The 15,789-nt window shown below is 24.6% G+C and overlaps 2 protein-coding genes across 2 annotated transcripts in view; one reads left to right on the forward strand and one right to left on the reverse strand.

The window, feature by feature from the left end:
- Positions 1-8,912, forward strand: part of LOC112688795 (putative uncharacterized protein DDB_G0282133) — a 12,886-nt gene extending 3,974 nt beyond the window's left edge. The window contains exons 9-22 of the mRNA XM_025562159.1: positions 574-1,300; positions 2,069-2,114; positions 2,181-2,902; positions 2,978-3,061; positions 3,868-3,918; positions 4,449-4,526; positions 4,616-4,974; positions 5,058-5,177; positions 6,118-6,294; positions 6,949-7,116; positions 7,175-7,282; positions 7,621-7,681; positions 7,842-7,963; positions 8,764-8,912. Of these exons, the coding sequence (XP_025417944.1) occupies positions 574-1,300; positions 2,069-2,114; positions 2,181-2,902; positions 2,978-3,061; positions 3,868-3,918; positions 4,449-4,526; positions 4,616-4,974; positions 5,058-5,177; positions 6,118-6,294; positions 6,949-7,116; positions 7,175-7,282; positions 7,621-7,681; positions 7,842-7,963; positions 8,764-8,904 (2,964 nt within the window). The 3' untranslated portion in view covers positions 8,905-8,912. The remainder of the gene's footprint in view (positions 1-573; positions 1,301-2,068; positions 2,115-2,180; positions 2,903-2,977; positions 3,062-3,867; positions 3,919-4,448; positions 4,527-4,615; positions 4,975-5,057; positions 5,178-6,117; positions 6,295-6,948; positions 7,117-7,174; positions 7,283-7,620; positions 7,682-7,841; positions 7,964-8,763) is intronic.
- Positions 8,913-9,191: 279 nt separating this feature from the next.
- On the reverse strand, positions 9,192-13,490 carry LOC112688835. Its single transcript, XM_025562221.1, has 4 exons — positions 13,487-13,490; positions 12,802-12,841; positions 10,406-10,493; positions 9,192-9,394 (listed from the first exon to the last, which is right to left on the reverse strand). The coding sequence occupies exons 1-4, from the start codon at positions 13,488-13,490 to the stop codon at positions 9,236-9,238; spliced, it is 291 nt and encodes a 96-aa protein (XP_025418006.1). The 3' UTR covers positions 9,192-9,235.
- Between the last annotated feature and the right edge of the window lie 2,299 nt (positions 13,491-15,789).

Here is a 15,789-nt window from a genome sequence, read left to right on the forward strand (position 1 = left end):
CCAGCACCTCCATTGCCCCCAGGTCAACCCTCATTATCATCATCACAACACCCTACAATTCCATTTCAAAATCAACAATATTCTTATAACCAACCAACAGTAGGACCATCTCTTCCTCAACTAATTAATCAACCTCAACAAATCACTACTAAAACTGAAGTAGGGATAAAACGAGGACTAGAGCCTGAATATCAAAATAATGAAAAAAAGTTAAAAATTGATACTGCCAATAAAAAAGAAATTGAATTAAATGATGAAACTGAAGCATTATTCGAAGAGCAGTTTAAGTCATGGGAAGAACAATTTCTTAAATGGAAAGAACAAAACAAGAATCATCCAGATAAAGTTCAGTATATAGAATATGAAAAAAAATGGTTAAATTGGCGTGATCATTTAAAACAGAAGTGTGAAATTCTAAAGAAAAAAAGAGAAATGAAAATGGCTGAAAAAAAAAAAGAAACAATTCAAATTGAAGAAGATAAACTACAATCTCAACAAAAATCTACTTGCAATCAAACAATGTTAAATGTTCCTATATTAACAAATGAACCATCTTCAACTTTTCAGCAATTGCATAATAATTCTATGGTTCCACCAACTTCAATAAATCAAATACCTGGATTGGATCTAGTTAGCAATAATGAAAATGTAACTCGAGGATTTCTAAATGTATCAAACATTCTTCCACAAAATCAAAATGGACCAATTCAAACACCAGATGACAAACCTTTTAATTTTCCCAAAAGTATTACAAATCCTACAACAATAAATCCACATTCAGTTAATATACCTCATGGTAACATAAATCAACCATCTACTTCTATGTATCAAAATTCTAACAGCTGGTCTAAATATAACAACCCTGTAATTTATTACAATCAAAAACCATCAGATGTTGATAATACATCAATACCTAAATTTGGTCAACAAACTGAAACTAGTTCTAGGTTACCATATGATGGAGATATGTCCAATACAACATATAATAACTCACAAAATGCTTCTAATATGGACTATAGAAGATCATTGGAAGGATCTTATAATAAATCATCAAATGACAGTCCATCTTTCAATAAACCTCAAGATGTTCAACCATTTAATAGAAATTTTAATGCATCATCTAGCAACTATCGTGATTATAATCAACCTAATTCAAACATTTCACATTTTAACAATTTCAATAGACCATCTGAAAAGTCTAATACTTCTTATCAACAGCCATTGCCATCTTTAATGAATACAACTACTTCAAAACCACCATCCTTGTTAAGTTTAAATTTGGTTAAACCTGTTTCACTTGGTAAGACATAGATTTAAATATATTGCTATATAAATTGTACTTATAATTTGTTATGGTTTTCTGCTGGTAAGCAATGATAAAATCTCCACAATATATTGATAAAACTTTCTGTTTTTTTTCTGTCTTTGTTACTCTTCATTAATATCTAAATGGGGATGGGTTAATACTAATAAAAAGGGTTTCTGATTATAACCTGATCACACTCTAATGGCAGAATAGTTAGAATATAAAATATATATTTTAGTAATGCTTAGTTCAAATTATAAGTTCTATATGTTCTTTATTATTTTTATTTGATAATATATCATAGTTAAAGTATATAGCTTTTATTTAAACCCTGTATTTTAAGTTAAAACAATTAAAAATTATATATAATTTTATGTGTGATGACTGTCCACAATATGTAATATTTTTAATTAAACCATGTTATTGAACATTTTTATTTCTCTTATTTTTTATTTTATAGTCCAAGGAAAATGTTTGTTCACTTTCAATTAGTATATATTCCTCATTTATTGCTAATTTTTTAAATTAATCTATTGTTAAATCAACTATTTATTTTATTTCTTAAGTCGTATAGGTAATTTTATTATACTAACATTAGGATAAAAATATGGATAAATATTATTTTATTTAAAATTTTCCATTCCATTATAATATCATAAATAAAAGGATTTAAGAGTACACACATTAATTTTGAATATTTAAAAAATTGCATAATTTTTATTTAAAAATTATTAAATAATGTAATATTTAAAATGATTTTAGATAAAGTTGGAAGTTATTCTGAGAGTAAGAATGTTGCACCAAATAGGTATTAATTTGAATGTTTTTATATATGAAACAAGATTTGTTAAATATATATTTTCTATTTCATAAGGTATGACAGAAACTGGAATAATGGTGATGATGAAGATGATCCAGAAAATGAATATATGGAAGCACATAAAAAATTTAGTTCAGAACATTTTGATGATCAAAATGATGACAAGTTTTCTAATAATATACAGCATAGAAATGTTTACAATGAAAATAAATATTCTAGAGGGCAACAAGGCGCAAGAAACTTTAATGATGATTATTTAAGATCTTTTAATCAATCAAGAGGATCCCAATTTATGAGAAATTCAGATAGTGAATATCTTAGAAATAACTCTCAATTCTCTAGAAATAATAATCAAAGTTATCCTCGTGAATTGCCAACATCAAAAATTAATGAAAATAATTATTATAAACCTCCAAATAATAAATGTATGGACCAAGGATTTCCTAGAGAAGCACCATTTTCAAAAGACATTGATAAAGATTATTCTAATAAATCAACTTTTAATAAAAATAACTATGCATCACAAAAAGGAAATTATGGACCTTCCCCCTTAAGAGGAAATTATGATTTGCCTAGAGGCAATTTTGGAAATTATACAGATAGAACAAATATGGAATGGGATAAAAACTACACCAAAAATGAAGAACTTCAACAGCCAATTCAAAATATCATAGATCAGCCTCAAGTCATTAAAAAATCATTTGAAGAAGTTCTACCAATAGATCCAGTAAAAATATTTGACTATCGACATTTACCTTCTTTAAAAGTTATTCCAGGTAATATATCTAATATTTAATAATAAATGAATGCTAATTATAAATATTTATTAATTTTATTATAATAATTTGTAGGGTTGTCAAAGGAAACTGTAATTCCTATCAGAGTTTATGATTATAAACATGGAGGTAAACGCATATTACCTTGGCAAGATAGAGGTTTGTATAATTATATTGAAATTGGTGTAAAAGGTATCACGCTAATTGTTTGTTGAAAATCGTTCACATGAACATTTTTTGTATATGACAATTTTTTGCTTATTTGCTATTGAAAATGTTATGCTATACTAAGAACAAATTCACTTGTTTCAAGATTTAGTTTAATCTACACTTATTTATACTTATAAATTCTCATTATTTTATTAAATTTTTTTGGTAATAGTTCTTGACTCACAACATACTACTAGATTTTTTAAATTATTAATATTTTGTTATTTTTGAAGTGCTTACATACATTTTTAAATTAATGGATGTTTTGCAGGAATCAAAATCTTCCTTTTGAAATTGACTTATATAAACTCTACTAATATATATATATATATTCTATTTTCAAAAATGATGAAAAAAAATTCCATATCAAATAACATAATGTTATATAATATGTATCAGAAGCGGCCAAACTTTTTTCGACCACGGTCTACTAAAAATATACTTCACCTTTGAAGATCGACTTTCTTGGAAATTTTTTTATAAACCCGAAAAAAAAGATAAAAACTATACAGATAAAACTTATCGACAATTTGTTCATAATCACCACAATTAATTTTTGTGCACATGGCCTAAAAATAAATTCTAACATGATCAACTCGAAATTTTCCGCGATTGACCGTTTGGCCGCCCTTGATATATATTAACTGTCATATATAAAAAATGTTAATGCAAACAATTGATACATATCTGATACAAATATAACAAAATAATTGGTATTGACATTTTACATAAATCTAAAATATTAATATTTTAAGGTTTTAGTAGAAGAAATATGAATCAAACAAGAGATTTAAATGACAAAGATGGTAAATATTTTTTATTTATTTTTTTTAAATTTCAATTTGATCTATTATCTATATGACTCGTAACATCTGAATAATTAAAATTAATTATTAAGAATAATATAACGGTTATAACTGTTATATAACTATTATACAGTGAGAACCTCTGTTAACATCCCTTAATAGAAATTACTAATAATAATAATAATAATGAAATATTTTTAATTTTAATTACTTTAAAAAATGATATATACACATTATTTTTTCAATATAAGATACATATTTAAATTAAATACATTCTCATCACCTGTATATATTAGTTTTTTTTATGTTTCTTGTGTTTATAGTTTAAAATTTTTTATTTACAAAATTATCATTTCCTATGAACTACTGACATAATTTAATTGTGCTTTACAATAAATATCTTAGGAGTTTTAACACTGCTTTTATACATTTAATGATAATAAACCATATTATTAATACTTACCGTCTATATCTTTTTTCAACTTTTATTTCAATTAAATATTTTATTGTTATGTATTTTTTTTTTTTAGAGATTATTCAAAATGAAAATTATGATTCAAACTTAAGCGGAAAAATACTGAACAAAATCCCAACATTTAACTTAAATGGTATAAAATATTGCATAAAATGATATTAAAACAACCAAAAACACTATGTAAATTATTAGTACTTATAATGATTATCATGTAATTTTTAGAAACCTCATCAGAAGAAAAAAGTCATAATGTTTTTGATGCAATTATCAATGATAACTTCTATGAAAATAAAGAAAATAAAGAAGAAAAAAAATCTAATACAATAGAAACTACAGTTATTGATAATGATGAAGAGAAAGAAGAAACTCTAAAACCAGTAAATGAAGTTAATAATATGTGTGCACCATCTCCGCCAAGGATGTCCATAAATAATGAAGTTGAAAAACCATCTAATCGAAAGTTATTAACCATTGATACATTATTATGCCCACCTGGTCGGCTTAATAGACCATCCAAAATTGTTATAATACTCCGAGGTTTACCTGGCTCTGGAAAATCTTATGTTGCAAAATTAATTAAAGTTTGTATAATATAATTGTGTACCTTTTAGTTCTGTTAATTTAATTTGATTAATTTTTTAATTTTATTAATTATTTTTTTTAGGAAAAAGAAGTTGCAATGGGAGGACAAGCCCCAAGGATTTTATCTTTAGATGATTATTTTATGACTGAAGTAACTAAAACTGAAATTGATCCTGAAACAAATAAAAAAGTAGAAAAAAAGGTATTGTTATAAGTATATTATTTAAAAACAAAATTATAATTTTATTTTAATAGAAAATTTAAATGTATTTACTTTAAAAAAGCATTATAATTATTGTTAGAAGAAGATGCTTTTTAAGTGGTATTAGAAGTAGAGGCAGAATTTACTTGTATCTCCCTTTTTAATTCCATTATTATCCTGGGGTGAAATATCAAGAATTTTATTTTACTGTTTAAAATCTAATCTGATAAACTTTTAGCAATTAAATATTTTTGTATTCAACATACAAAACACATCAAATAGTATTCTTACTGGAGACAAATTTGAAAAATTAATTGTTTCTTTCGCAGCTCATCTTATTGTTTTCTCTGAGAAAAATGACTTAATAAAAAAACTTATGTCTAATTTGATTCGTACAAAAGACAAAGTAATATATCAACTACCATATGAAATACAATTAAGGACACTGCTGATTGTTTCCAAAATACTGAATAATTTAATGGCTACTCTAATTGGAAGCAATAATATTCTATTTTAGTCTTCACAAATTTAACAAGGGATTAAGATGTATCATGTTTTTAATATATCAATCAATCTATTGATGCGATAAGAAATTTTAAAACCAATTTGAATTTGACATTAGGCCTGCCAAAGAATAACTTTCTTACTCTTTTATTTGACTGTAAATTTGTATATTTAAATTTATTTTCAGAAAATTTATAAGGATTAAAAATGTAAGAAAGATGTTCTTAAGTAGATTTTATATAGACCATAATTAGTCAGTTTCTTATTACAATTTTTAACCGCAAACGCTATGTATAGTACTTCAATTTATTATGTGATTATTTGCTCCTATTGTGTATGTATTTGTTAATTATAACAAAAGCAACTGTAATAATAATAATATATTAATTTCTTTATTTTTTTTTTTTTTTTACTAATTGAAATTGTAACATTTAAGGTAATGGAATATGAATATGATTCTGCCGCTGAAAGTTCATACCGAACTTCTTTTATAAAAGCTTTTAAAAAAAAAATGTTGGAAAATTATTTTTCATTTTATATAATTGATGCCATTAATAATAAAGTGGCATATTATAAAGAAATTCTAGATATTTCTAGAGCCAATGGATTTACAGTGAGTTAATTAGTTTTTCTTAACAATTATAGTTTAAATATCTTGATTAAAATAAATATTTAGTTAACATAAAAAATTTTTAACTAACAAATTTTATTTATTATTACATTTTATTTAACTATATTACATAAATACATATAGTTATGTTTTAAAATTATCAAAGCTTGGCATTTGAAGTAATCCGTTTTTTTTTTTTTTAGTTTAAAATGATTTTTATTTCTTCTCTTCTAATTTTTCTTAAATTCATGACATTATGGAAGTCAAAATTTTCCTGCTTGCAGAAGTTCAGGAGAAAATCAACTAATTCCATAAATCTATTTATAATATAGTTCACACATTGTTTATTAAATTAATATTATTTATCATTTTTAACCTTCGTACAATATAACACTAATAGGTCTTACAACCTATACTTCTTACCTATGTCTTAACTTTCAGTACATACAAATTTTCAAAAAAATGAACACAGATAATCAAGACTTAGGACATCAAATACGTTCTATTGTATTTTAGTATTTGAATATTATTTGTGCATTATTTAGAAATGTCTTATTTATGATTAATTTTTATACACTGTGTAATCAAGATATTTTTATTTCTTCTATGGCCATTATGTAAATAATTTAATTACTATTTCAATATTGTACTATTTAGATCTATATAATTGAATTAGAATGTGATGTGGATTTGTGTATCAAACGTAATATTCATAATAGAACAGCATATGATATTAATAGCATTATGAAATCTTGGGTTAAAACACCGGATGATCAAATATTATTGGATATTCAGTCTTTACTCCATTCATCTACAAGAAGCGAAGTATTACATTTTTATTTATCATCATTAATAAATAAATCAAAAAATTGAATTGATTTAGGTGGAAATGGAGGATGTATCTGATATTGAAATGGAATTGGATAAAGATGAAGAAACTGTTGATAACAGTGATTCTGCAGAAAATAAAAATGTTGACTTTGAAGAAGAGGTAATCATTATTTTATTAATTTAAACATTATTTAAATATAGTAAGTTGATTTATAATATAGTATTTTTGATATTATTAAGTGTCAAGTGCCCTTGCTTTTTAATAAGGAAAGAAATAAAAATATTACTTGGAATGTGATGAGTTGAATAGATACTTGAAACCCAAGTATCTTATTTTGAATAAAATATCCTAATTGTTGAAGTATTAGTGTTTTATTTTTTTAATTATATAACATAATGTTTAATAATTTTTGTTGAAAATATAGCATCGTATTAAAAGTAAAAACCAGAAAATATAATTTCTATTATTCTATTTTTTGGTTACTAATATTTCTACAGGACGTTATGAAATTGTTATCTTGCAAATGGACTGATACTATTCCACAAGAAGAAAAGATGAGTATGTTTATTTTATATATATATTTTTTTATTATAAGTATTTACTTCTAACTTATTACTATTTACTAATAAATATTAAAGATACATAAATTATTTAAAATTTTTCTTTTACATTCATTGAAAATTTGATTAAAATACTTAAAATATTAAATGTATTACAGAAAGATTGGATGGTCTGTGTAAGAAAAAAACAGAAAACTCAATAAAAGAATGGTTACAAATACCTGAAGATGATTACTCTATGAGTGAACAACAAGATGTTGTCAAAGATGGAAAAAAAAGGGTCAGTATTATAACATTTTTATTTGTTCCATAAAGCCATAGCAATGATATGACACACATATCTGTATTGTGTATTCTTATAGTTATCAATATTCTAATAATTTTATACTTTTCATGTACAATTTTAAATTAAATATGATTAATTCCAAAAAAATTAGTCCAAATTTTGACTGCTACATCAAAAATTCTAGAAAAATAAACTAAATAATAATTATTTCTATAAATTGGTGTTCCCATTTTAAAAACAAAAAATGATTTTGTTTTATGATATTCTTTTAGATGTACAAAAAATATATGTATTAAAACATATATTTTTAAAGAATTTATACATTTTCCATAATTTGCAATATTTAAAAAATACATAATTAAGGCAGATAATAGGAATGAGAATCATTAAAAAATAATTTTGTATACAGTATTTTTTATTATTTTGTTTATTTTTAATGCATTAGTTAATAAATTAAGCCTTTAATATAAGATCATAATTCTGTTCTTAGAATAAAATTATAATATATTAAATTAGAAATCATGCAATTATTAATTTCAATATTTCTTTTATAACTTATACTAAAATAGTCTAAATTTAACATACACATTTTTAAGTATCACTATAATAATATAAATAAAAAAAGTGTTAATTTAGTGTTAAATCTTTAATATAGTAAAAAAAAATCACTGCATAAAAAATAAATGTCAAATTAATTACTATTAATGTTTTATTTCAATATAATATATATATATATACATTTATAGTTGAAAAAATATTGTTACTTTAGTTAAATTCACTTTTATTTTATGTAGGTTCGTTGGGCTGATATGGAAGAACGACGTGAGCAAGAAAAAATGCGTGCGATAGGTTTTGTAGTTGGGCAAACTGATTGGGATCGTATGTTAGGTCGGGATCAAGGTGAAAGCAAGCTGACTCAAACTAAATATATTTGACCATTTAAGTACGTTTTAATAGACATGCAATTTAGGAAGAATTATTTTTTAAATTTGATGTATATTTTTTTTTCTTGATGAAATTATCTTATAGAAATGATTTTTCTCTTTCCTGTGTGCCTTTGTTAAAATAATTTTATAAGGTGAACTAGTTTATTATGTATAAAAAAAATTATGTTACATGTTTAATATTATATTCATTTTAATTTTAATTATACAATAAAATAAAAAAAGAAGAAGCTGAACAATAGATTAAATTTAATCACCTTAAAACAAAATGAGTAAGTATGCATAATGTTATTCTGTTACAATGATTTTAATTTAATTTTAGTTATTTATTAAAAATGTTTTCATACTTTGTTACATAAATATTATTTCGAGTTGTAGTTTTAATTTGTTTATTTTTGGTTAAATCATTGCGTGGTATTGCATGCTTTATTGTTGTGCGAGTCATCACAATTGGCCCTTGTTTGTTATCATCCAATGATCTCTAAACATAAAAATTAAAATTATTAAAATGCTCCTAAAATTCTTTTGAAGTATCAGTACCTTGTGCTTATAACTTACAGGCAAGATACATAAATGGGTAACTGATATAATACAGATTAATTTTTCTTATACATTTGAAATATAAATTGTTTTTGTGGAAAGGAAAGCCTCAATGTTTAAATATAGATTACATCAATATATTAGTATAAGCTATAAGTTAAATTCAATTGAAAATAAAATTGGAGTGAAGTATAACCTTTGATTTAATTTGGACTTTGATTTAATCATTTATAACATCCAGAATAATTAATTTAGTGATATCCAAGAAAAATTACACATAATTAATACATTCCTAGCTCCACTCAGAATCTAATAGTAAGCCTATTATACAATTATTCATTTATCTAATTTTGTATCAAAAATCAATGGCGTATTTTAAATTTTTTTTTTTTTTTGGGGGGGGAGCTTTACATTTTGTTTTAAAAATTAAGTGATTTTATATGAAAATATAAGGTATCAATTAATAATTATATTATTCTAATATTATTATAAATACAAATAAAGAATTATTTACAACTAAATATAAATTAATGTTTTCTTTCTCTGTACCTTCGTAGCAAGTTATTTATGAATTTTGAACCTTTTTTTTCTTTTGGGGAAAGTCGAGACTTGAGAACTCCATCCACCACTGAAAATACGCCATTGTAACTATTCATAATAAAAATTTAAGAAAGCAATATTTTTGAAGACACTTTGTTACTTGTGGAAATTTATATCTACTAATAGCAATTTAAATCTATTAAATTGTTTATGATACATTGACATTTGTATTTAAAATAATAATTAAAATAAATTATTTTTAAAAATGCTGTTTTCTTTTATTCTTAATTTTATAAAAAGTATTTAGCTGTAAAAGCGTCCACTAAAGACCTACGTGAACTTTGGTGATGAATGATTGGGATACACCTCTTAAAATGTTTGGTAGAAAATAAACGACGAAAGACATATTTACCTGTAATACGTTTAAAAAGAACAAAAATGCCAGCAACGCTAATGCAGACGACGTTGTTGTCGAACGTCGTGAACCCTGATTTTGTTTCCTGTATAAACATTTTTTAAACTGTTAAATTTAATATTATTTTGTTGCATTATTATGTATTACATGAATTTAAACCTACTGTTGTTAAAAAGTCAAAAAATTTACCACGATATGTTTCTTTTTCGCCTTAGTTTACTCGCATCATAATTATGGTCGGCCAGATTACCCTACCCTAGTACTCCATTCCCACATATCTTGATTTACGTCTTCACACATAAATACATAAGCTGCCCGCATCTGATTCCCAATTTAACATGTTTTATTTGTATATGAATATACATATATATTACTCACCTTGTAACATTATTATACGCGCGCCCTATGTATGATGAAGGATAATGATTGCCGCTGAGAACATTAAAGGCACTCGCCGCTGGTACGTTAAACGACTGAGACGATAATGATGATGATTGTGACATTTCAGCGCAAATTTAATTATAATATTTTCGTATTTAAAGCTATAATAGTTAGTTAAAATCTTTGTTTTAATTCCTGTTGTTTCCTTCTGTTGCAGAAAAAGATCATCGAACACTATTTAGGACCGGATGAATTCAAAGCTCGACGCTGGGCAAAAAAAATTATCCTGACCGACCTGAAGAATATCTCTGGCACCAACTATTAGAAATTCAGTCGCGTCTTCTCTCACTGTGCGTATGCAATTTGTAGGGTCATCGCCCATGACTGAAATACATGACGACATGTACTCTACAAAACGTCCGCGTGTGTTCTTAAATATAATATGTTCCCAATTATTATAATGATAATAATAATGTAAACTGGTTTCATAAGCTGTTAGTGTTTGTAGCTTAAGTTTTATATTCTACCGTAATTATTTATTTTTTATTTAATGTAGTATTGTACTGACTTAACGTGTAATTGTGTCTGTAATATTAATTTCTGTTTAATTTTTTGCTGGCCATGTTGATTTTATTAATATTATTATTGTTTATTAATATAATATAGTTTAAGAATTACATAAAATAATAAATATTGTGAATTTCATCATTATTCTTCATATATTTACAAAAATTTTGTACACATACCTACCACAATATTATTACTAAATATTACAGTGCAGCACATTATTAAAAATTATTCATTTATCTTTGTTTCTGAATATTTTCATATACCTAAATCAACTGGTCTCTTTTTTTCAACTTTAACGCTTTATTGACTTGACGATTAAAATATTTATAAATAATTAATATAATCATTTTTATGTAATATTTATTGAGTATTTTTTATATTTTATCCCAATTTAATTATTTGATTTATATTTCAATTTTAAAATAATTTTATTTATCTATAATGTTAGTTATCTATTAAGGGCGCAAAAAATGACTTTCATGCTTAAATGTTATGTTATTGCTGCAAAATATAAAAAATAAAATAAATTTACTTGGGGTGGAATAATATTTATAACTCAAAAGCCATAAATGTATGATAAAATGTTACTATGGTTTAAAATATATTTCAATTATTGTTAATATATTTTATATCGTGGATGGTACGTCTATAACTAAATTCCCGAATTTTAATGATTTTTTTCTTGATTTGGTGGGGGTGTTTGGCCTGATCCCTGTCCCTTTCTGGATCTGCCCTGCTGCACATAATTCTATAGTGTCAGCGTCAGTTCTCCAACACTGATGGCTTAATCCAATTTAGAATTTCTAAACAAACGTCTAATAAATCGCGTCGATCTGGCAATCCGTGGAAAACGAATCATTCGCGAACTCGTATCTGATAAGATAAAATTGTACACGTTTCGACGTGGTTCAGCTGCATACTTGAGATGTCATGATAACGACTCAACACTACCATAACTGTAAAAATACTCACCAGTCGTTATTTTGTTGCAATTATTTCGAAAAAATACATTTACTTCGCAGACACATTGTTTAATGTTTTGTTACGGCCATATAACAGTTTAATAACAGTATGAAAAATTGATATCTTCATGCTACACATCCAAGCTATTCATGAAGCGTATTCCGATTAAATTATATACGAATACGTCCATATGAAAAAATACGTAAACCCAAACATAACGTATCAGTAACAATAGTAATTTTGGAGAAAAAAAAATAAAATAATTTTGGTAACATGTTAAAATATCATTGTAAATAATAAATTAGTACACCTGCAGTAATTATGTAGGTATACATTTAATTACAGTAATCTACATTTTAATAAGCTGTTCTTGACCGACAACTGTAATTGTTCTAACAGTTCTAGGTAAGTTAACTTAAGTTACACATTTAAACATATACTCACTTGTATTTATATTTAAACTATAATACATAACTTACTGTTTTGATGATGAAAAATATTGCTGGTTTGAGGAATTGCCTCATTATCATTATCCTTGTTTAAAGGACGATAATTAGATACCTATACTCATGTTTAGGCTTTTATGTTTTCTATTTTGACTGTCTTCAAACATTAAAATAATAATTTAGTAATTTTTGGTTTACTATCGTGTTTATGCTTCACATAATATAACTGGGTAGTATGTGGTTTCGACTTAGGTATGTCCTATTGCAGGTAACTTTTATAACATTTTTATAGACTGAGCAAACATATATGTTTTTTATATGCATTGAAAGAGTAAAACTTCCTTTTTTTGTTATATTTAAAATATTATTAAAAAATAATAGCAATTAATTTTACATAACACGTATTTTAATATATTTCTTATCAATATATACGAACATGATGAAAATCGTACACAGAATATCCATTAGATTACGTACAGTGACTAACTTACATAGTTACTCGATTTCAGTGTATAATTTCGTTTTACATAGTTTTTTTGTTATTATATATTGTACTATACGTATTGATTTTATTACTTAATTGTTAATGATCTAATTTTTATTTTCGTTTGCTGAACGAAATTATAAATGTTTACAAAAATAAATAAATATTTTATTTATTTTCGGAAAAAGTTAAGAAAAAAAAAAAAAATGAAAGAGAGTCGCCATCGATTCGTACTCATGTTGTGATCTCCTGTTGGCCACTTCAGACCTATACCAAGTACCTAGTAGGTACCAAATTATAGGTACCTAGTTTGCTGTATAAGCAAATGGTAACCGATGTTTCGTTTAAAAATCATGGAAGATTAGAAAACTTTTTTTAAATTGTTTCGACTAATACTAATACCACAAATATAATATTACATTCATATAATCTGTACTAATACTAATTAAACTAGTAGTTAAAAGGTCTATGGTGGTCTCGACAATGGTACCATATTATTGGTAACCATAAGTATAATATTATTGCGGTTGTATATAAAACAATGACCACGCAAAACATTTTATTTTTTTATTTTATATTCCAGGATAAATTAAATTAATTGAATCCCGAAATAATTCACTTGCATTTTATTACTTTCGTTTTATAAAATACACATGTATAACAAGTTATATTTAAAAGTTTAATTAAGTTTCTTTGTCATACCAATTCGCTTTAAATATCGTAAAAATGTATAAGTCAACCGAGCAGATGTCTACAAAGAAGAAAAAGGATATTGATCTTAGTCGAATAATTGCCGTTTCAGTCACAGATATCGTACGCCACAGCTTGAATCCAAAATTCAGACAAACCTATTTCGACACCATAGGAGTATATTATAATTATAAAAATGGATATATGATATAATGAATTATATTTTATTTCATTAGATGTTATATTTCTTGAGTTTTAAGTCAAAATGCATTTGAATTTCAATGTTCTATATTGTAGGTTACAAATACAACTGACGCTCAAAATCTTTTAGAAACCCGACTTTTGAATTTATTGGATTTAAATAAAATGCGTGTAAGTATATTGCTCAGTTATATTTTATAAAAATAATAAGACTAAAATGAATATAATTTTATAGATAGTTAACTCTCTTGAAATAATAGCGTTGTATTATAAGATATATAAATAATTAATTAATACATTTTTCTAATATATCAATATAAGTAAAAGGGCGAAATTTCTTGGTCGGGCGAAATACCATGGACTGGTGATATAAATTAATGGGTTAATGGAATTTCTGAATTGGTATTTTAATTTTGAAATCAATATACCTATCAATGCTCTTCAAAAAACGGTTCTGAGTAAAAGAGTTCTAGTAAATCAGTTTATAATTCTAACGATGATTCTTATAGTAGTAGTATCAAATGCCTTAATAAGATTGGTTGAACCTTTTCTTAACTTTTGTAACAAAAAAAAGGAACCTAAAATTTTTATTTGGTTCATAATCTGAGCACTCTTTTAGATCCAAATCGTGTACCTATAAAAAAAAAAAAAATCATGGTAAAATCAATACATTTCTCGTTTCACTCAGAATTTGAAATGTAAACGTAAAAATTAAAGTTCTTTCAGGAAGTATTATTATATAATATGCGCAAATATTTCAGCTTTGATTTGAAAAAAAATGTATCATCGAGTATTAAAAAACACTCTGAATATAAGAATTAAATGAAAAAATACCAATGAAAGTATTTACATTTTAACGACGAAAGTTCATGTAATAAATGAGTAATTATTTTAAGAACATTTTGTTTTCTAGTATATAACTAGAAAAATATGTATTAGCGTTTAAAAAATCATAGAATTATCGTTTAATGGTAAAACTTTTATGCATATATGAATATTAACTTAAAATTATGCGTACATTTTTTTCAGAAACTTGCATAATAATTAAATAAAGAATCTATTGAAAAAATAATCACTATTTAGAATATATAGGGTTATATATTTATACACAACAATATCTTATATGTTTATCTATAGTATAGATATACATATATATATTATAATTTTTTATCCTAAGCCTTGGAGGAAAATTTTATAATTATATATACCAGTGACCCTACAATCTTATGAGTAAATTTCCTCTTTTACGATTTTAAATATAAAATATTATTGTGTAATAATCTTATTTAAATTTTAATAGTTTTTATCAATATTGTAATTAGTTAGAATACAATAATTACGGACAAATTATTACTCAATTATTACTGAATTATTACTCAAGCCGTTGTTTTTATAATTTAATGAGACGAACCGAAAAAATAAATACATTATTAAAGATTGTATCATATTATTATTATAGTTTATTTTAATCAATATTTTTAATATGTCCAGGAAGAAAAACTTATAAATAATGAAAAAAACATTCATAGAAAATTACATGGCTTCGAAAATTTTACGATCTACAGATAAAATAAATACACATAAATACTCAGAAATGGTTTCATTGATAAAACATCTCTTAAAAATTGATTCTAAATTAGATGAAC

This window comes from Sipha flava, unplaced genomic scaffold (genome assembly GCF_003268045.1).
Source record: "Sipha flava isolate LNK unplaced genomic scaffold, YSA_version1 40_pilon_pilon, whole genome shotgun sequence".
Classification (NCBI taxonomy): domain Eukaryota; kingdom Metazoa; phylum Arthropoda; class Insecta; order Hemiptera; family Aphididae; genus Sipha; species Sipha flava.